Genomic DNA, 23809 nt, shown 5'->3' on the forward strand with positions numbered 1-23809 from the left:
CTTGAAAATATTAATTCAATATTTATTCCCCAGATTTTAAATGGAAGATGAAAAATATCAGGCATGATCAAAGGAACAGTAAAGTGCTACATAAAAGGATATACTAATGGAAAAGCCAGTAAGTCTTCTTTAAGTGCTAATTGTTAAGAAAATCATATTTTAGCTATGAAGTTAAAAATGTCAACCATAACTAGTGTTCTTGAAAATTCAGCCAAACAAATTATTTTGGTCATTGTTGAAATTGATGCAATCCTCTTAAAGATTAATTTTGAAATTTCTAGAAATCATTAAAATTACCTTTTACAAAATACCTTTGTATTTTTATTTTTCAAGCAGTTTTATTTTAAGAATTTATCCTCTAATTGTCCTGGCCTATGTATGGGAGGATAGAGAGTCCTGGTTTTCCTTTTCTTCTTACAAAGATCAATTTTTCCCCCTCTTTTCCATTTTTAAGTCTTAACTTGGAACTGGTGCTGGTAATTTAAAAATCAAAAATAACAAATAACATGGAGGACAAGGGGAGTTAAAGAGGAGAAGAGAGTTGGGGGAAATTGGACGGAGAGGTGAACCATGAGAGACTATGGACTCTGAAAAACAATCTGAGGGGTTTGAAGCAGCGGAGGGGTGGGAGGTTGGAGTACTAGGTGGTGGGTAGAGAGAGCACCAAGGAGAGAGCACAGATTGCATGGAGCACTGAGTGTGGTGCAAAAACAAGGAATACTGTTATGCTGAAAATTAAAAAAAAAAATAACTGAATAATCTAGACTCTAAGCTAGATATTTTATGGAATATTATAATAATTGAATATGGTGGAAATATCTCCTACTTTCACATTCTGCCTCTAGGCTGGTCTTATATCATACATATTTTCAGAAAAACTGCCAGAAGTAGTGATTTGGGGCATACTTCAAAATTCCACAAATAAACTTAGAATTAAAGTGAACTATCCAAAGCTGATCTGCTTCCCGTTTTTGTATAGCTCAGTAGCTAAGAGGAATGGGTTTTACAGATGAATTTTTGCAATCAGTTTGATGGTAGGGAAAATCTAACTTTCAGCCACACTTTAGCAGAATGTTATCCCCTAGAACATTCTTCTAATTGGTAGACTTTCATTACAGAAAACTAACAAGTGTGTTTATTATTATTAGTATTGCCCATTATAAATGATACATCATCACATACAATTTCACCAAAATTTTTGTGGAAATATGCTTTGTCTCTTCTTAGCTAAATACCTAAAAAATACTCTTTGTCTCTTTGCCCTCAAGGTCCAAGCTATTTAATTGGCCCTTTTCATAAAAGTTTGTTGAACTCTTGCTAGAACATTAAGAAATTACCTCTGAGACTCTTAATCACAAGAAAAAAACAGGGTTACTGGAGTGGTGGTGAGTGGGGAGGTGGGTAACTGGGTGGTGGACATTAAAGAAGTCATGTGATGTAATGAGACCGATCACGATGTAAATAAGATTGATGAATCACTGAACTCCAGAGATTAATAATACATTGTATGTTACTTAATTGAGTTTAAATTGAGAAGAAGAAAAAAAGAAATAATCTCTGATTTTTTTTTTTTTTTAGTTTCTTTTATTCCAAAGACACTGTTATCAAAGAAAGCAGCCATTACTGGTAATCCAATCTTATCCTATCTAAATAAATATGACATTTAACAGCCTCAAAAGATGTCTCAGGATAACCTCTACATTTATAGAGTAATTATCTTCAGCAGTCATCTGATAAAGTCCAGTCCATAAAACAAGCCAGAGTACCCACATCCATGAGACATGCAAGAATCTAGTATTTCTACATATACATTGGTTTTAATGTCATAAATCAAAGCATGGAGAGCTGTACACATGCAAATATTTTCCATAACCTTTAAAAAGGTGATCTATGAGCTGAGGTTTTCAAGAATAACCCACAGGCCATAAGTTCTCGAGCCATTAATTTAGACAAACACTCTATATATTCATTAATACAATAGTCTTGAGTGATTAAAGAGCATAATGTTTTATGTCCACTGAGAAGATACGCTGCCAAATGTCAAGTAGGTTCACACACACACACACACATACTTTTCTTATAGTAAAAACTCACCCATGATAACTTTGATAACTTTCAGAATAAAGTTCGGCAAGTTGGCATGGTGTCCACAATCACTCTTGCTATTTGTATGTGTCTTATCTGTATGAATTGTACATTACACTGAAAAAAAAAAACCCTGCAGTTTCTTGATTCTCTGTTTCATCTCCAATATCATCTACCTGTCACAAATGCCTTACCTGCTTAGCCATTCATTTGTCTTTCCTTGAGAATCAGATGCCTTGCAGAGAAAGACAAGTACTATATGAGTTCATTCATATGTGGAGCTTAAGAAACCAAACAAACAAGTGAAGGGATAAAATAGGAGAGAGGTAATTCAGGAAAGAGACTTAACAACAGAGCACAAACTGATGGTTACCAGAGGGGAAGTGAGTGTGAGGGAATGGGTGAAATATCTGATAGGCAATAAGGAGTATACTTGCTGAGATGAGCACACAGTGATGTATACAAGTGTTGAATACCATATTGTACACCTGAAGCTAACATAACACTGTATGTTAAATAACTGGAATTAAAATTTTAAAAAAAGAAAAAAAATCAGACTCCTATTAAAAAGACAATAGCATGGAGGACAAGGGGCGTTAGAGAGGAGTAGGGAATTTGGGTAAATTGGAAGGGGAGGTGAACCATGAGAGACTATGGACTCTGAAAAACAGTCTGAGGGGTTTGAAGTGGCGGGGGGGTGGGAGGTTGGGGTACCAGGTGGTGGGTATTATAGAGGGCACAGCTTGCATGGAGCACTGGGTGTGGTGAAAAAATAATGAATACTGTTTTTCTGAAAATAAATAAATTGGGAAAAAAAAAAGACAAAGAAAATAAAAGTAGCTCTACAGACTGCTACCTTCAGTTGAATTTCAGTGCTTCACTCTCTTTGCTAACCCACATTCTATTGGTACCTCTACCACCTTTCTCTCATTTTCCTCTGTCTGTCTGGAAATATAAAGCTATGGTAGCTATAAAATCAAAAACAGAAACACTGTGTCAAATTTACCATTATGCTTCTATTCTTCACTATAGCACTTATAATATTATAGGTTTTTTATAACACTTGATCAGTTAATAAAGAAGTAATGGTGAGAGTGCAGAACTCTCAAGAGTGCTCAGGATTTTTGCATCCTAATGCCCTGAATGACACCATAAATGTTGAAATTTGAAGACTATGTCTAATTAGATACATGTAGTTTTTGCTTCTTTGTTTGGGATTTTTGTTTGTTTGAATAAGAATTTAAAAAAATAAATAAATAAATAAAAATAAAATTAAAAAAAAACACTTCTCCTTTTTTTGAAGATGATTAGGATGGTCGAGAAACAAACAGAATCAATGATTTATTTTCACTGACCCAGAAAGTCACAAACCATGATTCATGGGTGCATTTAATTCATTGAGAGATTTGTGTTTGTTAATCCTTCTGGAGAATGATACTTAAAGGAGAAAGTTTAATCAATAATTAAAAATGAAGAAAAAAGGAACTAATATATTTTGTTTTTTCTACATTACTCATTCTCATTTCCCAGTAGGATCTAAACCCTATGACCAATAGGTATCAAGGACTATGATGTGAAAACCATCTAAAAGGCAGGAAAATTTCACAAAAGAATTAAATTGAAAACTCAAACATCACAATTAACATGCATTTTTACTGTTTTATTTAACTTTGAGAGATAATTACTTACTATTGTATAAAGGGAAAGACTGCAGGTATTAATCACATTGGATTTTATGAACACAGCATCTTTACCACATGAATGCGGATCTGCTTGGTCTTGGCACCATATACAAGAGGATTGAGAAAAGGGGGGACGAGCAAGTAGAGGCTAGAAAAGAGGATATGGATATAAGGGGGAATTTGAGCACCGAACCTATGTGTAAAGAAGGAGAAGAAGGCAAGAAAGTAGAGCTGGAGGAAGACACAGATGTGGGCGATGCAGGTATTGAATGCTTTCCACCGAGCCTCCTTCTGAGGCAAACGGAAAACTGTGATAAATATTTGTATGTAGGACAAAGTGATGAAGGTGAGGTCGAATCCCGCAACAGCAAATGCCACAAACAGGCCATAGATTTTGTTGGCCCGCACATTTTCTGCAGCCAGTTTCACAATGGCCATATGCTCACAGTAGGAGTGGGAGATGATGGTTGTATGGTAAAACTGAAACCGACACTTTATCAGGACTAAAGATGGGGTTGCTAGAATGGCAGCCCTAAGTGTTACCACAGCCCCTATTTGGGTGACCAGTTGGTGGGTGAAGATGGCACCATGTCTTAGTGGATAGCAGATGGCCACATAACGGTCCATAGCCATGGCCAGGAGGATGCCTGACTCGATGCACTCAAACATGTGGATGAGTCCCATTTGAAGCAAACAAGAGTCAAAATAAATGTCTGGCACATGAAACCAGAAAATGCCAAGCATCTTGGGCACAATGCTTGTGCCAAGTACAATATCCGTGACTCCAAGCATGCCTAGGAAAATATACATGGGTTGATGGAGGCTACGCTCTGAAATGATGATGATCAGAAGCACGGAATTTCCAATCAAAGCAAAGAGATACATGGCACAGAATGGAATTCCAATCCAGCACTGCACAGACTCTAGGCCTGGGATCCCTATTAGGGTCAACACAGAAGGCATGAAGACTGTAATGTTGGAGATGGACATAATGTCTTTGGGTCTCCAAAGGAGATGAAAGGAGTATCTCAGTTAGTGGTACTCTTCTTCTCTACTCCTTTTTTCATCCAAAGTCGTCATAGTGAGTCTCTCTGATTCTGGCCAAAATATAAGGTCATATCATCCATTTCACCTATATTAATGGAAAAAAGACTGGCCATTGATGCATATCACTGTTTTAAGGGAGGACATCCCAAAACACTAGTTTATAATAAGAGGTGCTTTGCATGGAAGGGCAAATGCATTAGAACCACCAGATCATTTGAATAAGGGAATCAACTGCTGCTCTTTCTGTTATATCTTTCTGGATCTGTGGGCAAATAATAATGTTTGCTTATTTTGTTTGCAAATTGTACATTAATCCGATTTTCATAAATCTCTCCATACCCCAAATTGCAGCTAATCCTTAGGGCTTTATTTTTCTCTCCCCTGTCACTGAGTCAGGAAATGATAGTTTAGGCAAGCAGCTAATCAGAGTCTAACATGTATACTGGTATCAAAAGCTTCTTATGAAAGAGAGGAATGATAGAAATGGCTCTACCCAAGAGCATAATATGCTTAGATATCTATATTACATATCTACATAAGAATGGAAGTCCATTCAAAAGAATGTGAGGTAGAGCTTAAGAAAAAATGATTCAAATCCTAGTAATTTTTACAGCCTGGATCAAAGTTCCATGCTATTTTTTTCCATTATTAGTAAAACTATATTTTATTTTGTCTTTATTACTAACATGGGATTCCTTAAAATGAGCAGAAATACTTAAAATAGCAGAAATTCTGTAACACCCATTTCAGAATACCTAGAGGCAAGAAACATCTAAGAGGCAAGGAAATCCTGAACAACAGTGTGAAGGCAAGCAGACTTGTCCTTGCTTCCTATAGGACATAGGTAAATGGGTAGTTTAGCCAGAATAGAGGTTATTTACTAGGGTTAAAGTGGTCAGAGTTACTATTAGCAAAAGATTGGTAAATTTAGGCTTGTTGATGTTTAAGAATATATATACACATCATTTGAATGCTTTGATAATTTTGGAGCTCAAGAATCAAAAATAAATAGAAAAATAAATAGAAAATTCACACCTTTGGGTGAAAAGATAGGTTCCTTAAAAGGGAGTCCAATCTAGAAGTAGAAAGGGAAGACAGAGGGCAGACATTGCAATACCAGAAATGATTCAGGAGAGGGCCATAAAACAACTAATGATAATTTGATCACCACAATTCACTGATGACTAAATTTTCTAAAAACTTGAGGTTTTAGTCCCCAAATGAGAGTTCTCTGATTAAAGATCATTGCTTTGAAAATTGCATATCTAGAATCATGAAATTCCCAGGATGTACAATAAAAAAAAATTTCTGTCCTTAAAAAACAAAAAAAAAAAAAAAAACAGCGTTCAGTTATGTCATTCTTTCCTAGACTCTCCAACACTGTTGCTTTATGTCAGCAAGTTCATAATCACCTAATCATATACTGAATGTCACCAAATATGCTAGTTATTCAAGAATAACTGTGGTTTATGCTGCTAAAACTCTAGTGAAGGATCATAGTCAGAGGGATCATTTATGAAGAAAGACTGTGTTCAGCTAACATGTATTTAGGATAGACTAGTCAGTCAATCAGCTGTGTCTTTGATTTCCACAGCTTCGTTCTCCAGTGCTTCATTCTACAAATCCATAGGTCACAGATAGTTTCTCATAGGGTTGACTTTTTCCTTCCTCATAGTTAATCTGAATTAGAATAGGAATCCTTTAGTAACAATACCATTGTCTGACTTATTCAAGAGAAAGACGTAATTACCTGACAGGTACAGGTGGTGGGAAGGAAGGTGGGAGAGGATGTGAGCACAGGGCAGTTGGGATGGAGTGCTTATTGTTGGAAATGCCAGTAGGGCAGCATTATGAGGTAAATCTGGGGATAGTGAGACTTCCTTACCCTTTGTTTTTGAGAACAAGTTCTGTTCTTACTAGGCACCTGAAGACCATCCTCAGTCTTTATAGCACTATCCCTCATTGCTTACCTCTCATGCATCTTTCTTCCTCCTGAGATTCCGATCTCATTCCCTGGTATCATGTGCTGGGAAGCACCTCTTCTTCTGTCTACACCCTCAGTAACAGCCCATGTGAAAGTCATGAACTCTGATCCATTTGCTGCTTGGGCCATATCCAGTATATGGACATCTCCATGATAAACTTTCCTGCTTTTCTTCTGTCCCCGCAAAACAAAATTGATCCTATTCTGAAAGACTTTCTGAGATCATGTTGGTGGGTTCATCCTCCAACAAAACTCACAGCAAGGTCTGTATCATGCTGAGGCAGCAGCAGGTTAAATTTATTGAGCTTGAATTGTAGAAGAAAACTGCTGGCTACCAATTAAAATATTCCCCAGTGAATGTGGAGAAGAAGGAGGTCTGAATATGACCTGAGAGATTCCCTCACCACTTGGCCAGTCCAGGAGGTTCCCAGGAGCTCAGAATAATACTCTTTTGGGTCCATCCACAGATAATGTCTCTGAAATCATTTCTATAGCTTGCAGACACTCATAGTTACTCTCTTTTCTCTTCCCCCACAGGGTAAATGTAGAGAAATTAATAAACACAAGTTGTATTTTTATGAGTTCACTTACTTTTCTGCTGTCCTCATTTGGAAAAACATTTATTTGTAAATGACATATCAGATAGAGGGCTACTATCCAGTATCTACAAAGAACTTATTAAACTCAAAAACCAAAGAACAAATAATCCAATCAAGAAATGGGCAGAAGACATGAACAGATCTTTCTCCAAAGGAGACATATAAATGACTAACAGACACATTAATATTTTTGCTCAATATCACTCAGTGTCAGGGAAATATAAATCAAAATCACAATGAGATACTCTTTCACACCAATCATAATGGCTAAAATTAACAAGTCAGTAAACAACAGATGCTGGCAAGGATGTGGAGAAAGGGGAACACTGTTGGTGGGAATGCAGGTTGGTGTAACCACTCTGTAAAACAGTATGGAAGTTCCTCAAAAAGTTGAAAATAGAGGTATCTTATGACCCAGAAATTGCACTACTGGATATTTACTCCACAGATGCAAACATAGTGATTGGAAGGGGCACCTGCATTCCAATGTTTATAACAACAATGTCCACAAGAGCCAAACTATGGAAAGAGCCCATTTTGTTTACACACACACACACACACACACACACACACACAATGGCATACTACTCAGCAAACAAACAAACAAAAAAAAAACTCTTGCCATTTGCAATGATTGGATGGAATTAGAGGGTATTATGCTAAGAAAATAAGTCAATCAGAGAAAGAAAATTATATGATCTCACTGGTATGTGGAATTTAAGCAACATAGGATCATAGGAGGACATGTGATGTCATGAGCATTGGGTAATGTATAAGCCTGATGAATCACTGACCTCTACCTCTGAAACAAATAATACATTATACATTAACTAACTGAATTTAAGTTTTAAAAAAATGGAAAAAATAAAAAATAAAATAAAATATTAAAAAATCTTAAAAAAACACAAATCAGAAATCAAACAAACAAACAAAAAAACAACAAAGTGGTTATAACATTTTACACTCTCATTAGTAACATATGGAAAAACATCTAAAGAACACTTAGATGTGGGCATGTTCCTATGCCATGAATTCTGTAAATATCCTTAGGACCCTTCTTTCACTGAGACATTTATGGAAAAAAAAAAGTATCCACAATGACTCTTTACCACACTTTAACTCTCATTCTCCTGCAGTCTCATTTATCAGATTTTTATTTTATTGAAGCTATGTTCATAAATTCAGTAATATTCTCAGAATGTCTAGCTATGATGGACATTTCTAAATCCTTCTGTACTAAGCTCTGGGCTGGTTGTTGTCCATTAGATGAAATTTTTCTCTATCCCTCCCTTTATACCTTCCTCTTCTTTACTTCCCCCCTTCCCTCAGAATGCAGGTGTTTAATTCCTGAAAGACGTGGAGGAATCATGTCATCTGCTCTTGAGGCAAGTAAAAAGGAAGATAAACATGCTTTCAAATTTTTAGAAATATAGGAAAAAGAATTCATATATCTTTTATCATTAGAATAAATGATTAATTCTAAGATATACTTATGCACATGGGACCTTTCTCCTGGACATCATGCACCTGGTTTCTAGACTTTCTTGTATGCTTTTAACTTAAGAGGTACTTGAGGTAACAGAGATGCTGGTAAATTTAGGAGGAATCCTTTCAGTAGGATGGAGGAGGCATTCAAAATGGATTTTGGGGAGAAGAGACAAAGATAAAAAGAGGACCTTAGATGCTCTTTATAGAATTTCATCTATGAAGGAGACAGATACAATGGTATTGATTCATGTTGAATAGAAATGATTCAGAGGTCAGACTAGCGCATGTTAGCTAATCATTAGCTCAGTGTTTTCTGGGGTGAGGGGAATGATTTTTTTAAATTAACATATAATGTATTATTTGTTTCAAGGGTGCAGGTCTGTGATTCATCAGTCTTACACAATTGACAACACTCACCATAGCACATACGTTCCCCAATGTCCATCCCCCAGCCACCCCATTCCTCCCACCACCCTCCTCTCCAGCAACCCTCAGTTTGTTTCCTGAAATTAAGAATCTTATGGTTCATCTCCCTCTCTAGTTTCATCTTGTTTCATTTTTTCTTCCCTTCCCTTATGATCTTCTGTCTTGTTTCTCAAATTCCTCATATCAGTGAGATCATGTAATAATTGTCTTTCTCTGATTGACTTATTTCACTTAGCATAATACCCTCTAGTTCCATCCACATTGTTGCGAATGCAAGGTGTCAGTTTTTTAATGGCTGCATAGTATTCCACTGTATTTATATACCACATCTTCTTTATCCATTCATCTGCTGATGGACATCTAGGATTCTTCCATGGTTTAGCTTTTGTGGACATTTTATTTGCTCATTCTTGAGAATGAGCACTGAAGAACTATTTAGACTAGCTTGTCTTTTGTTTCTCTCCTCTTCTTCTATATATATATATATATATTTTTTTTTTTTTAGGAATATTAAGCTATGTCCAAAAGATTCGAAGTCACTGCACATACCCACACAGAAAGATAACGAATGGGCAATAAGCTCATGAAAATGGTCTCAGCATGTTCAGTCATTAGAGAATGCTAACGAAAATCACAAGGAGGTGGGACACCTGGGTGGCTCAGTCAGTTAAGGGTCTGCCTTTTGTTCAGGTCATGATCTTAGGGTCCTGGGATTGAGCCCCACATCCTTAGGGCTCCCTGCTCAACAAGGTGTCTACTTCTCCCTCTGCTCCTTCTCACTGCTTGTGCTCTCTCTCTGAAATAGGTAATAAAATCTTTTTAAAAAATCACGGTGAGATATATCTACGCACCAGCTACAACAGATGAAATTAAAGACTGATTTTGCTGAATACTGTGGAGCATCTGGAATTCTCACATACTGCTGATGGTAATGTAAAATTGTGGAGCTACTTAGAAAGTGGTTTGGAATTTGTTTTAAAAGTTATCCTTACATATAGCCTAAGATCCAGCATTCCCACTCCTGGTACTTACCCAAGAGCAATAAAAATACTAGCTTGTACAGGATTTCCACCCTAATCATCATAACAATATTGTTCACAGCAGCATAAAATTAAAAAAAATTAAATTTTTAAAAAATGAGTTAACATTGGACTTTTATTCCTAAAAGATAAAAGTTGTCTGGAACTGAATGGTATCTGCCTTCTTCATAAGGGGAAATATCTCTTCATTCTACTTCAGTTCTCACTAGTCTCTATTGTTTTATATCTCATCTGTTTCATTTTTGTGATGTTTCTGGGCCTGTTAGTATTTTAGTTGTTTTTTTGTTTTCTTTTGTTTTGTTTTGTTTGTTTTTATCCTGGCTTTTCAGATTGGGGTGATAACATAATTTTGGAATCATGTTTCCTCTGTGCCACTGAGAGTATCTTATGCTGCAAACAAGTTCAGTAAATTTCTGATATAATTATTTCCTTTTTCCTGTCAGACCTTGATGGTATATTCACAATCACACACTCATGCTGTTTACCAATATTTCTTGGTTTCCTTCTCTTCTCTTTACATCTGTAATTTTGTGGTTTTTCAACATCCTCTGCATAAGTGAATATGAGCACAATTGATGTGTCACTTATAGATGAAAGCATTAACATTCTGGTGCTTACTCACCTTCTTTTTGTTTACATGCAACATCTATTCTAAGAGCTTCATATTGAAATGTTAAGGGGCTCCACCAAATTCTCTTACTGATACTTAAATGGTGCATAAATTCACCCTCCACCCTCTATCTACACTGTAAATGTAGCTGAGAGAGAAAAATTTCATGTTTAGTCCCTTGAGATTTGGGTGCTGTTTTTTACTGTAGCATGAATTAGCCTAAACTGATTTGTACAACAATGAGATGAGGCAGATTCTTGGTGTGATCCTCAGAGTGAATTAAGTCTGTCACCTGCAAGGACTAAAGTCACAAGGAATGACATGTAATAAAACATTACAAATAAAATTGAGCTACTGTTTTCAACAATTCTTTATCATCAGTGTAAGAATGAAAGTGTGACCCATAGTATCATGGGTGATGTTTCTGGTGGTTGTGGGGAATAAAGAAGAGAATTCCTTGGAAGCCAGACTGTTTTAAGTGGAGCCCCATTGTATAAATATTCCCTTGAAGAAATATTTAGGTGTCATCATTACAGACTATAATTAGTTAATTATAATTAATTATATTTGAATTTTAAGATATGGAACCACTCATAATACTATTCGTTGAAAATTTAGTTTTTTGTGTTGTCTAGTTTAGAATCCAGATTCTGCCACAGGCTAACTGTGATTTAAAGAATTACACTTGACTTCTCTATGTTTTCATTTCCATATCTGCATGATGTAGAAAATACTGAAAATAGCTTCATATACCTGTTCTATGCATTAAATGATCTTCATCTATGTAAATCACTTAGTATGATACATCATATATAGCTTCTGTCAAATAAACATGGAACTCCATAATCTGGCACTCTGGTTGTAGTGTCCATCTGTATAACCTGCTGCTCTAGATATAACACTGCTTCACAACATACATTCAATGAATACTTAATCTTAAGATTCATTTCTACACAGTATGTTTTTAAATTTTTATTACAAAAGCTTTTACTTATTACAAAACGAGCATAATAATGAAACTCCATCCACCCATCATCCAGCTTCTATAATTGTTTTTCTATGTTGTTTTTCTATCTCCCACACTCTATATACTCCCATACTATACATACTCTTTTGTGTCCTCACAAAATGTATGACAAATATGTATCACTAAATTGTATGTACTTGGAAATACATGCCTCCCTAGGACCATTCTACCTATTTCCAAGGGGAAAAAACAAATGAATCACATATTTAAGGATTGAATAGTTGAGCAAGGTCTTTACCAGGTTAAAGCCTGGGGACTGTGCCTCCTTCTGGAAGCTTAAATCAAAGTAATCACATTCTGTATTTTCAGAGAGAAAGGGTGAGACTATTTTTCATTTCTTCATCTGCTAAAGCCCACAGCTTTCTCCTAAGCAATAATAAATTATGGAATTTTTCCCATTTGCTGAAGTAATATCCAGGCAATAAGGTCTGATCCAAATTTCTACATTCTTAAGATATTACCTGTCTGGATTAGATCCCATGCCTCTTTCTAGTCAGTGTACGAACAATGCTACTGCGAATTTCCTTAGTTTTTATACTATAGATGATGGGGTTGACCACGGGTGGGAAGAAGAGGTAGGCATTGGCCATGACAGTCTGGAGGAGTGGAGGTAAGTGTCGCCCAAAGCGATGCAGCAAGGAGAGGCTGATCATGGGCACATAGTACATAAGAACAGCACAGATGTGTGACACACATGTGTTGAGTGCCCTCCACCTCCCAGTTCCAGAAGCTATTCCTAGTACAGTGTGAAGAATCAACATGTAAGAAACCACAATGAGCAATGAGTCCAGCCCAAATGTGGAGGTAATGACAAACAGACCCAGGATGCTATTGGGGCGGGTGTCTCCACAGGGTAATTTGATGAGATCTGAATGGAGACAGTAAGAGTGTGTGAGGTTATTGTGGCCACAGAAAGGCAGACCCTTCAGGAGGAAGAGCAGTGGGAACATGAGCACCACACTTCGAAAGGCAATGGTGGCACCCATCCCAATGATGCGGGGGATTGTCAGGATGGTTGTGTAGTTTAGAGGGCTGTAGATGGCCACAAAACGGTCTACAGACATAGCCAGAAGGACCCCTGACTCCATGATGGTAAAAGAGTGCGTTGAAAACATCTGGAGCAGACAACCACCAAAACTGACATCATTAATTCCACAGAGGAAAATTTCTAACACAGTGGGCATGGTGGAAGCAGAGACCCCAAGTTCAACAAACGCTAGCATGGCCAAAAAGAAGTACATGGGTTGGTGCAAAGCAGGATCAATCCGGATAATATGAAGAATGATGCCATTTCCTAGGAAGATGATGATGTATAAAAGGCAGAAAGTGATGGATACCCAGATGAGCTCTGCCTCTAGTCCTGGAATGCCAACAAGAGTGAATGTCACAGGTGTGAATGCAAGGGACCCATTGAAAACGTCATGGTGAGACTTCTTTGGAAGACACAGGGAAGCACATGGGGTCTAGAGAATATAAATCTCTGGTCAGTTATTATACATCAAATTTCAATCTCCTGATAGTCTTATTTAAAACATTTTCTTGCCAAAGAGATGGGAAACTTATTTCTGAAACATTCTGTGTGGAAGAGAAATCTGTTTAGACATGTAGAAGAGTATATCTCCATGGGCTACACGCCAAACACAAAAGGCGTGAACAGAAATCACCACTGGGCCATTTATGGCAGTGAAAGCCAGTGATAATAAGCATGGAAATGACAGCTTTCCATGGAAATTGAAGACTGAAGAAAGATCTGGTAATTTTCTGCCGTTTGTAGAGGAGTGAATGCAAATAGCAAAAGGAATATAACACAGTAATAAAGAAAATTCATGATTCTAAAACTTAATAGAATTGTGATCTTGGGATATCTAAGATCCAGATATTTGATATAAACACAATAAAGTTACATAGGATAATGTATGTAAATTGTTTGTCATTATATTTGGAACAGTAAACACTCAACACAGGAAATAAAAGGAAAAGTTAAGTATTAGAAAACAGGGCTAGTTTCTCCCAGTTTTAGTATTTTCTTTTTTTTTTAATATTTCATTTATTTATTTGACAGAGATCACAAGTAGGCAGACAAGCAGGCATAGAGAGAGAGGGGGAAGCAGGCTCCCTACAAAGCAGAGAGCCCGATGTGGGACTCAATCCCAAGACCCTGGGATCATGACCTGAGCCAAAAAGCAGAGGTTTTAACCCACTGAGTCACCCAGAAACCCCAGTTTTTAGTATTTTCTAATGTCCTTTTTTTAACTTACCAGTTCACTCTTTCTCCATCTACTACCCATGGATGATGGGGAAAGCTGCTCTGTATTTTGTAGGAAGGTAAGTGTCTCCTGCTGGAACCTGGAGTCCACAACCATCAGGATCTCACAAGCTGAATATGATGGCAAGGATGGAGGTTAGGGCTAGAGTTCATTATTTAGGAATAAGTTCATTAACACTTAACTCTACTAACCTGTAGGAGAGGCTTGGGTGTAAAGGTGAGGAACCAGATGTGGAATTCAGGATGAAGCTTGAGATAGAGACAGTGCATGAAGGTGAAGTCTTCTTCTCATAGTGGGTTGGTGCTCTTGGTTAGGTATAACCAGTGGAATGCTAATAATGTTTAAAAAACAACTCTCACCAACAGTGTAAGAGAGATCCCTTTGGAGAACAGTGTGGATATTCCTCAAGAAATTAAAAATAGAGCTTCCCTATGACCCTGCAATTGCACTCCTGGGTATTTACCCCAAAGATACAGATGTCGTGAAAAGAAGGGCCATCTGTACCCCAATGTTTATAGCAGCAATGGCCACGGTTGCCAAACTGTGGAAAGAACCAGGATGCCCTTCAACGGATGAATCGATAAGGAAGATGTGGTCCATATACACTATGGAGTATTATGCCTCCATCAGAAAGGATGAATACCCAAGTTTTGTAGCAACATGGACGGGACTGGAAGAGATTATGCTGAATGAAATAAGTCAAGCAGAGAGAGTCAATTATCATATGGTTTCACTTATTTGTGGAGCATAACAAACAGCATGGAGGACATGGGGAGTTAGAGAGGAGAAGGGAGTTGGGGTAAATTGGAAGGGGAGGTGAATCATGAGAGACTATGGACTCTGAAAAACAATCTGAGGGGTTTGAAGTGGCAGGGCAGGTGGGAAGTTGGGGTACCAGGTGGTGGGTATTATAGAGGGCACGGCTTGCATGGAGCACTGGGTGTGGTGAAAAAATAATTAATACTGTTTTTCTGAAAATAAATAAATAGGGAAAAAAAAAAAAACTCTCTGAGTAAAATGGCCTGATCTGTACCAGTAGCCAATTTCTTGAGTTTAAATACTGACACTATGAGCAAATTTCAAGATACCAATGTGATGCCTCTGAATGCAGAGCTGAGTTGTTAATAAGCAGCTTTTCCAATTTGGTGCAAGGCAGTTACCAGGAGAGCATTAAAAGGAACTCAACTGATCCTATATATCAGATACTTTCTTACCAGGTGAACTGGCAGCAGACACATCAATCCATGCCTCCCCTTCCTTGCTGTTTCCTTCTAACCAAGCCATAAGCATTGTTAGTACTTTCTTTTATATGATTTTTAACTGATCATCATGGGAGGCAGGGTGAGACAGAATACTTCAGGGAGCAATTAACTAAAAATAATTATCCTTGGAAACTTCATCAGAATTCCAGAGAAAGAGAGAACACAAGTCCTGCTGACAGGCTTGGCCAGAAATATATGTAAGGGTATAAAGATACAAAAGAAGAAAAAGAAAGAACAAACAATTTTATCATTAACTATTATTTAAATATAGAAAATTTGTTTACTTTTTTATTCTTTTTTAAAAATTAATATATAATGTATTATTTGTTTCAGGGGTACAAGTCTGTGATTCATCAGTCTTACATTTTTTTTTCAATTTATTTATTTTCAGAAAAACATTATTCATTATTTTTTCACCACACCCAGTGCTCCATGCAAGCCGTGCCCTCTATAATACTCACCACCTGGTACCCCAAACTCCCACCCCCTCGCCACTTCAAACCCCTCAGATTGTTTTTCAGAGTCCATAGTCTCTCATGGTTCACCTCCCCTTCCAGTTTACCCAAATTCCCTACTCCTCTCTAACGCCCCTTGTCCTCCATGCTATTTGTTATGCTCCACAAATAAGTGAAACCATATGATAATTGACTCTCTCTGCTTGACTTATTTCATTCAGCATAATCTCTTCCAGTCCCGTCCATGTTGCTACAAAACTTGGGTATTCATCCTTTCTGATGGAGGCATAATACTCCATAGTGTATATGGACCACATCTTCCTTATCCATTCATCCGTTGAAGGGTATCTTGGTTCTTTCCATAGTTTGGCGACTGTGGCCATTCTGCTATAAACATTGGGGTACAGATGGCCCTTCTTTTCACGACATCTGTGTCTTTGGGGTAAATACCCAGGAGTTCAATTGCAGGGTTGTAGGGAAGCTCTATTTTTAATTTCCTGAGGAATCTCCACACTGTTCTCCAAAGAGGCTGCACCAACTTGCATTCCCACCAACAGTGTAAGAGGGTTCCCCTTTCTCCACATCCTCTCCAACACTTGTTATTTCCTGTTTTGTTAATTTTGGCCATTCTAACTGGTGTAAGGTGATATCTCAATGTGGTTTTAATTTGAATCTCCCTGAGGGCTAATGATTATGAGCATTTTTTCATGTGTCTGATAGCCATTTGTGTGTCTTGATTGGAGAAGTGTCTGTTCATATCTTCTGCCCATTTTTTGATGTGTTTGCCTGTTTCGTGTGGGTTGAGTTTGAGGAGTTCATTATAGATCCTGGATATCAACCTTTTGTCTGTACTGTCATTTGCAAATATCTTCTCCCATTCCGTGGGTTGCCTCTTTGTTTTTCTGACTCTTTCCTTTGCTGTGCAGAAGCTTTTGATTTTGACGAAGTCCCAGAAGTTTATTTTCGCTTTTGTTTCCTTTGCCTTTGGAGACGTATCTTGAAAGAAGTTGCTGTGGCTGATATCAAAGAGATTACTGCCTATGTTCTCCTCTAGGATTCTGATGGGTTCCTGTCTCACGTTGAGGTCTTTTATCCATTTTGAGTTTATCTTTGTGTACGGTGTAAGAGAATGGTCGAGGACCTACAGAACACTCATGAAAGAAATTGAAGAAGACATAAATAGATGGAAGACCATTCCATGCTCTTGGATCAAAAGAATAAACGTTGTTAAAATGTCTATACTGCCTAGAGCAATCTATACTTTTAATGCCATTCCGATCAAAATTCCACCAGCATTCTTCAAAGAGCTGGAGCAAATAATCCTAAAATTTGTATGGAATTAGAAGAGACCCCGAATCACTAAGGAAATGTTGAAAAACAAAAATAAAGCTGGCGGCATCACGTTACCTGATTTCAAGCTTTATTACAAAGCTGTGATCACCAAGACAGCATGGTACTGGCATAAAAACAGACACATAGACCAGTGGAACAGAGTAGAGAGCCCAGATATGGACCCTCAACTCTATGGCCAATTAATCTTCGACAAAACAGGAAAAAATATACAGTGGAAAAAAGTCTCTTCAATAAATGGTGCTGGGAAAACTGGACAGCTATATGTAGAAGAATGAAACTCGACCATTCTTTTACACAGTCTTACATTTTTAATATGTTTTTTCTTTCCACTATCTTTTGATTTTAATTTTGTCCTATAAAATGTATGTGGCATACATAATTTTTATGTAGTAAACATTTTTCTTTATGACAAATATTTTTATTCTTAAACAGCTATTCCATACACAAATTCAAAAATAGATACACTTATAGAGATATAGATATAGAACTGCAGATGGAGATGAGAAGTGATCTAGACAGTGATAGACATAGAGACAATAATAGTGATGGAGACTTTAAAAGAATTGAGAGAAAGTGAGGAGAGAGGAGAGAACTTTACTCAATCTAGAATTTGTTTTGGGGACATGGGTAACTAAGGGTTTCATCTAATTATTCACAAATGTTGAAACCATTTTTTCCAATACATGTATTGATAGATAATCTGGTGCTTCCTCAACCATTTTGAAGGAATATATGTTTTAGTTTAAATTTGTATATAAATATGGATCTATATCTAGACTCTGTATTCTGCCTTTGGTTCTAAATGTCTATTATGTCGTATTCATGGTGCTACAATTATTGTTTTTATAATATGTAAGTTCATATCTATCTGGTCAAGTAATTTTTAAAAATTTTCTTACAAATGTCTGTGTTTCTTCTTTTAAATAGGCAGTACAACCCAGGATGTATAAAAATAGAGAAATGATACATATATAAACATTAAAACCATAAAATAAGCCAGACACAAAACATAAATATTATATTATTCCACTTATACAAGTAAGGAAATTTATAAAAATGTAAAGTAGATCAGAGGTTACCAGGGGGAGGAACAATTATTGGTTAAGAGGTATAGTTTCCCATAACAATCGGATCTGTCAATCAAAGAAAGACAAATAGCATATATTTTCACCCATATGTGGAATTTAGGAAACAAAGCAGATGAACGTGTGGGTAGGGAAAGAAGAAGGAGGAGGAGGTGGAGGAGAAGAAGAAAGAGGAGAAAGGAGAGAGGAGGAGACAAACTATAAGAGACTCAATGATAGAGAACAAACTAAGGATTAATGGAAGGAGGTATGTGGGGGATGGGCTGGATGGGTGATGGGTATTGAGGAGGTCACTTGTAGTGATGAACACGGGTATTATATGTAAGTGATGAATCACTGAATTCTACTTCTGAAACCAATTTTCAGTGTATGTTAACTAGCATTTAAGTAAAAATTTGGGGGAAAAATAAAAGAAAAAAAAATTGAGTGTTCCTCTGTTTTAATAAAAATGTATTTTTTCCCTCCAACCCCCCCAAAAGAAAAAGAGGTATAGAGTTTCTATTTTGGGTGATGAAAAATTTTGGAATTGGTGGTGATAATTATATAACAATTATAAATATTATTAATTTCACTGAATTGTATACTTAAAATTATAATTATAACAAATGTTATGGCACATATATTTCACCACAATAAAAAAAGAAAAAAAATCAGTATACAAACAATCAAATAGATTAACATTTAATTGGGATTACGTTGAATTTGCAGATTATTTTAGGGTCAATATCATTACAATGAACAATATGCAATGAACATTTCCTACATTTATTTTAGGCACACTTGTTTACCAGATCATTTTATTTAATTTATTTTTTATTTTTTAAAGATTTTATTTATTTATTTGAGAGAGAGAGAGTGGGCAAGAAAGAGAACATGAGCAGGGGGTGGGGCAAAGGGAGAGGGAGAAGCAGACTACCCACTGAGCAGGGTCCCCTGACACAGGGCTCCATCCCAGGACCCTGAGTTCATGTACTGACCTGGAGGCAGACACTTAACCAACTGAGCCACCCAGGCACCCCTTGTTTACCATTTTAATTAACATCATTTTCTATTTAATTTTTCCATTAATTATAGCTGCTATACAACAGTATTGACTTTCCTCCAACTTTATTGAGGTATAACTGACGATCAAAAATCACTTATATTGGATATGTGTTACTGATGACCCTATATAGGTGTATATTATGAAATATTCACCGAAACCAAGCCAATTAACATATCCATCACTTCATAACTGTACCATTTTCCTAATTTTTTCTCTTTTGCCATGAGAATACCCAAGATCTAGCCTCTCAGAAAATTTCAAGTACACAATACAGTATAAAAATTTATGTATTTGTATGCTGCATTTATAGAATTCCATTAACTTTCCTACGCTTTATAAAGCCTAAGAAAATAAGTAAATAAATAAACAAATAAAAATCAATTGATAAAATCTAGAATTTGTCTTTTTTCTTTCACCAATTCTTATACTTCTTTAACTTGTATTAACTAAAACCCCAATTATAATATGATATTCTCTAACAGTCTTTACACTGGGTATACTAGTCTATTTAGTCTCTTCATGCTTTGGGATACATTTTCTTGATGCCATATTCTTTATGTCACAGAGTTTCACCATGGCTGAAACCATTTAGGGCAGAGCAAAAACCATAAGAAGGAAGATTTATTCTTCTGACTCAGTAGTCTCCAAATCTATGTCTAGAGAAAGGTATTGCTCAGCTACCCAAATGGCATATTCTTTAGTTCTCTAGGTCTCAGAATCTTATATTAAATTACCCAGCCTCTTCCTGTTATGAAAGACTGTTCTCAACTTAACAACCTTTTAGAGTCCTGTTTGTTTAATTGCATCTGCAAGAGTATGTCAGTTTTCTCTAAGCTCCTCCAGAGCTCTCCATCTTTACCTTGTGTGCTATTCCATCTTTGTTAGTCATTGTTACCCAGCTGATGATTTAGTGGTCAGGAGACAGTAGGATATGGAGCATCACCTTCAAAATTTCCAGGGCAATGGCTCAGGAAGCGTGCCTCCAGCAGGTAAGCACAGACAGAGGTCTCCTAGCTCCTTCAATATCTACACATCCCTGAGCCCTCAGCCTGAAAGTTTCTTAAAATTAAGGCTGTCGGGGCACCTGGGTGGCTCAGTGGGTTAAGCCTCTGACTTCAGCTCAGGTCATGATCTCAGAGTCCTGGGATTGAGCCCTGCATTGGCCCTCTGCTCGGCAGAGAGCCTGGTTCCCCACCTCCCCTCAGCCTGCCTGCTTGTGATCTATCTCTCTGTCAAATAAATAAATAAAATCTTTGAAATAAAAAAAAATCAACTCAATCATTATTTATCTTATCGTATTTCATAATTCTGGGAGGGAAATTGGCATATTCTTAGTTTCTTACTGCCGAAATCATACATTAAAAATTCTTCTTCTTTAAAGCTCGCTTAAGCCACTCATTTAAGAAAATATTTTGTCAGCATATTGTCATATATTTACTCTCCACCTCCCCATCATTCCTTGGAGAATCTGCACTTGAACCAGAATCCTATTGGCTGCAACTTTTTGTCAACCTTTTCTGTGACTTCCATATCTAGGATAATGGCCTGTTCCAACCATTTTCTACAAATTATTATTAGCAGGGTTAGGTTCAGTTTGGTGGATTGGGTTAGTGTCTTTGTTCATAGAAATTACCATCATCATCAAAATAAAATCTATATTTATTAAATGCCAAGAACATCATCTGTCATATTTCATTTAATTATGAATCCAATAAAGAAGGTACTAAAATAATTCCATTTTACCACTCAAAAACCAATAGTTACATATCAGGGCAATTTTATAAAGTTAGTGTGGGGTTGGCAAACAAGGATTTCTAATATAAAAGTATTTTTTTAATTCCTAAAATAGACTTCCTTGCTGAAATTCAGGAAGTGAATATAACATATATTTCAATCCAATTTAATTATTCAGGATTCCAAAGGTCAGGGAAACAGCCTTTCATTTCGCACATTGACACTATACATACATAAATGTGTGTATATAAACATATACTATATATGCATAATGGAAAAACAAAGAAAAAGACTAACTCAGAGAAGTTTGTAAATGTTCAAGAAAATGTTTCCAAGTTCATTTTTTGTTTTCTTCAATTGTAAATAAGATCAGATTTCACATGTCTGTCCAGATTTTTTCCCCCAGTATATTCTGTGTGGGATCAAGATGGGCCTTGAAGAATGAGAGATTGTAAAAATACTTACTTTTTTCAGATAAAAATATCTTCTTCTTGAATGGAGAAATGAAGACAGTCTGGAGACAAATTATAGAATATTATGTTTGGTGGGATAAAAGCCTTTTTATGTAAGATTACCTGTAAACATCCTATTTAATCTTTTACTGCCTTTTAATTTTGGCCTGGGTATGGAATTTTTAATCTTTTATTTACTCCCTCAGTGAAGTCTTTATTGATACCAAGATGTTTTGTTGATGATTTGGGTCTGAAGCCCCTGAAATATAGGGAAGAAAGTGTTAAGCTTTAAGGTGTCTACATTGTCTCAGATGGGCTCATTTAATTTATTACTTGTTTTAATTCCATATTATCTGTTCATACAATAAAACTATATTCTGTCTATTCCATTGAGTAGACTTTCTATAAATAAATCATAAAATAACATTAAAGAATTCACATTTTAATTTAAGAAAAAAGGTTCCAGATAATTTTATTTTAGTGGCTTTGTGTTACTGGCCCAAGTGTTTCCTGATTGCAGGAGTGTTTCATATTTCTGCAAAATTTCAACAGTCTCTACAAAAGCAAGGCAGCTCACCATTTTCACTCCGCAGCTCTACCCAAAAAAGCTCCATTTACGTTGAACCCTAAAATATATTCCTCTTTACTCAGAGTTCTCTTATGTTTGCTTAAGAAGAAGCCACAATGCAAGATAATAGCATGCCTAGGAGAATTCAGAATTATCTTTTTTTTTTTTTCAAAGTCTTTAAGTGCTTTAGGGAAATGCATTGGCAACTTTGGCATTTACTGTCCCTTTTTTTATGTGTGTTGAGGATTATTTATGGACTTTCTTTATTCCATTAGTCATTCAAATTGTATGTGTGTATGTGGGTGAGTGTGTGTGTTTTATTGAGAAATATCCAGCATTAGGCATCAATCTCCATTTTAACAACATGTGGTGATGCGGGAGTAAAGGAGAATTACTCGGTCTTGAATCTGTTTGGTCTTGACACCGTAAATGATGGGGTTTAGCATAGGGGGCACCACCACATAGAGGTTGGCTACTAGGATGTGGACATGATGAGGGATGGTTTCCCCCCCAAAACGATGGGCAAAAAATGAAAAGAATGCTGGGGCATAGAACATAAGGATGACACAGATGTGGGAAGCACATGTGTTGAGGGCTTTGAATCTGGCAGCCCAGGAAGGTATCTGAAACACTGTGCAAAGGATCATGGTGTAAGACATAATGATGAACACAATGTCCAGTCCTGTAGACAGCAGGGCCACAGTCAGCCCATAGATGATGTTGACCCTGATACTGTCACATGCCAATCTGGCAATGCCCATGTGCTCACAGTAGGAATGGGGAATGATGTTTCTCCCACAATACCTAAGTCTGTGTACCAGGAAGGTGAATGGAAGGCAGATGATGAAGCTCCTGACCACAGCTGCTATGCCAATCTTCCCAATGACTGAAGAGGTTAAGATTGTGGTATATCTCAGGGGGTGACAGATGGCCAAATAGCGGTCAAATGCCATGGCCAGGAGAATAGCAGATTCTACCGCAAAGATGAAATGTATGAAGAACATCTGGGACACACAGCAAGCAAAGGATATGTCCATGGACTGGAACCAGAAGATAGCCAGCATCTTTGGGGCTGTGGCTGTGGAGAACAGCACATCTGCTGAGGCCAGCATGGAAAGGAAAATATACATGGGCTCATGGAGACTGCGCTCAGTCACAATCACAAAGATCAAGAACACGTTGCCCACGACAGCCAAAACGTACATGGAACAGATGGGGATGGAGATCCAGGTGTGAAAATCTTCCAGTCCTGGGATTCCAATCAGGACATACCACATATCATGGGGACTGCTGTGATTATAAGAGGAGGGAGGCATCTGTGGCAGCATATTCCAGACCTAGTACCTTTAATAAAAGCCACAGGGCTGAGTCATGATTGAGGAACACATCATTAAGTGGAATGATGGCTGACCAGATTTTTCCCCCCAATATATTCTTCTCTGTGGGAGGACATCAAGTTATATTAACTAGCCTACAATTGAAATCTGACTCTTTCCGTGGAAGAATTAAAAATATCTTGAGAAAAATAGTTAGCATTTAAATAAGTGCTTACTATGTCTAATGGAACATTCCAAATACAGCTCATTAAATCTTCACAACA

General features: G+C 36.9%; 3 protein-coding genes across 3 annotated transcripts; all 3 read right to left on the bottom strand.

Annotated features, from left to right (window-relative positions):
• Positions 1-3818: 3818 nt before the first annotated feature.
• On the bottom strand, positions 3819-4757 carry LOC122914171 (olfactory receptor 52A1-like). Its single transcript, XM_044260804.1, has one exon. It carries the CDS (start codon positions 4755-4757, stop codon positions 3819-3821), a length of 939 nt encoding a protein of 312 aa, XP_044116739.1.
• A 7701-nt stretch (positions 4758-12458) lies between these two features.
• Positions 12459-15545, bottom strand: LOC122913534 (olfactory receptor 51I1-like). The gene is made up of 3 exons (XM_044260227.1): positions 15470-15545; positions 14247-14365; positions 12459-13451 (listed from the first exon to the last, which is right to left on the bottom strand). The coding sequence occupies exons 1-3, from the start codon at positions 15543-15545 to the stop codon at positions 12459-12461; spliced, it is 1188 nt and encodes a 395-aa protein (XP_044116162.1).
• A 7020-nt stretch (positions 15546-22565) lies between these two features.
• Positions 22566-23537, bottom strand: LOC122914172 (olfactory receptor 52Z1-like). Its single transcript, XM_044260805.1, has one exon. It carries the CDS (start codon positions 23535-23537, stop codon positions 22566-22568), a length of 972 nt encoding a protein of 323 aa, XP_044116740.1.
• Between the last annotated feature and the right edge of the window lie 272 nt (positions 23538-23809).

The sequence above is a fragment of the Neovison vison genome, chromosome 7 (assembly GCF_020171115.1).
Source record: "Neovison vison isolate M4711 chromosome 7, ASM_NN_V1, whole genome shotgun sequence".
Taxonomy (NCBI): Eukaryota; Metazoa; Chordata; class Mammalia; order Carnivora; family Mustelidae; genus Neogale; species Neogale vison.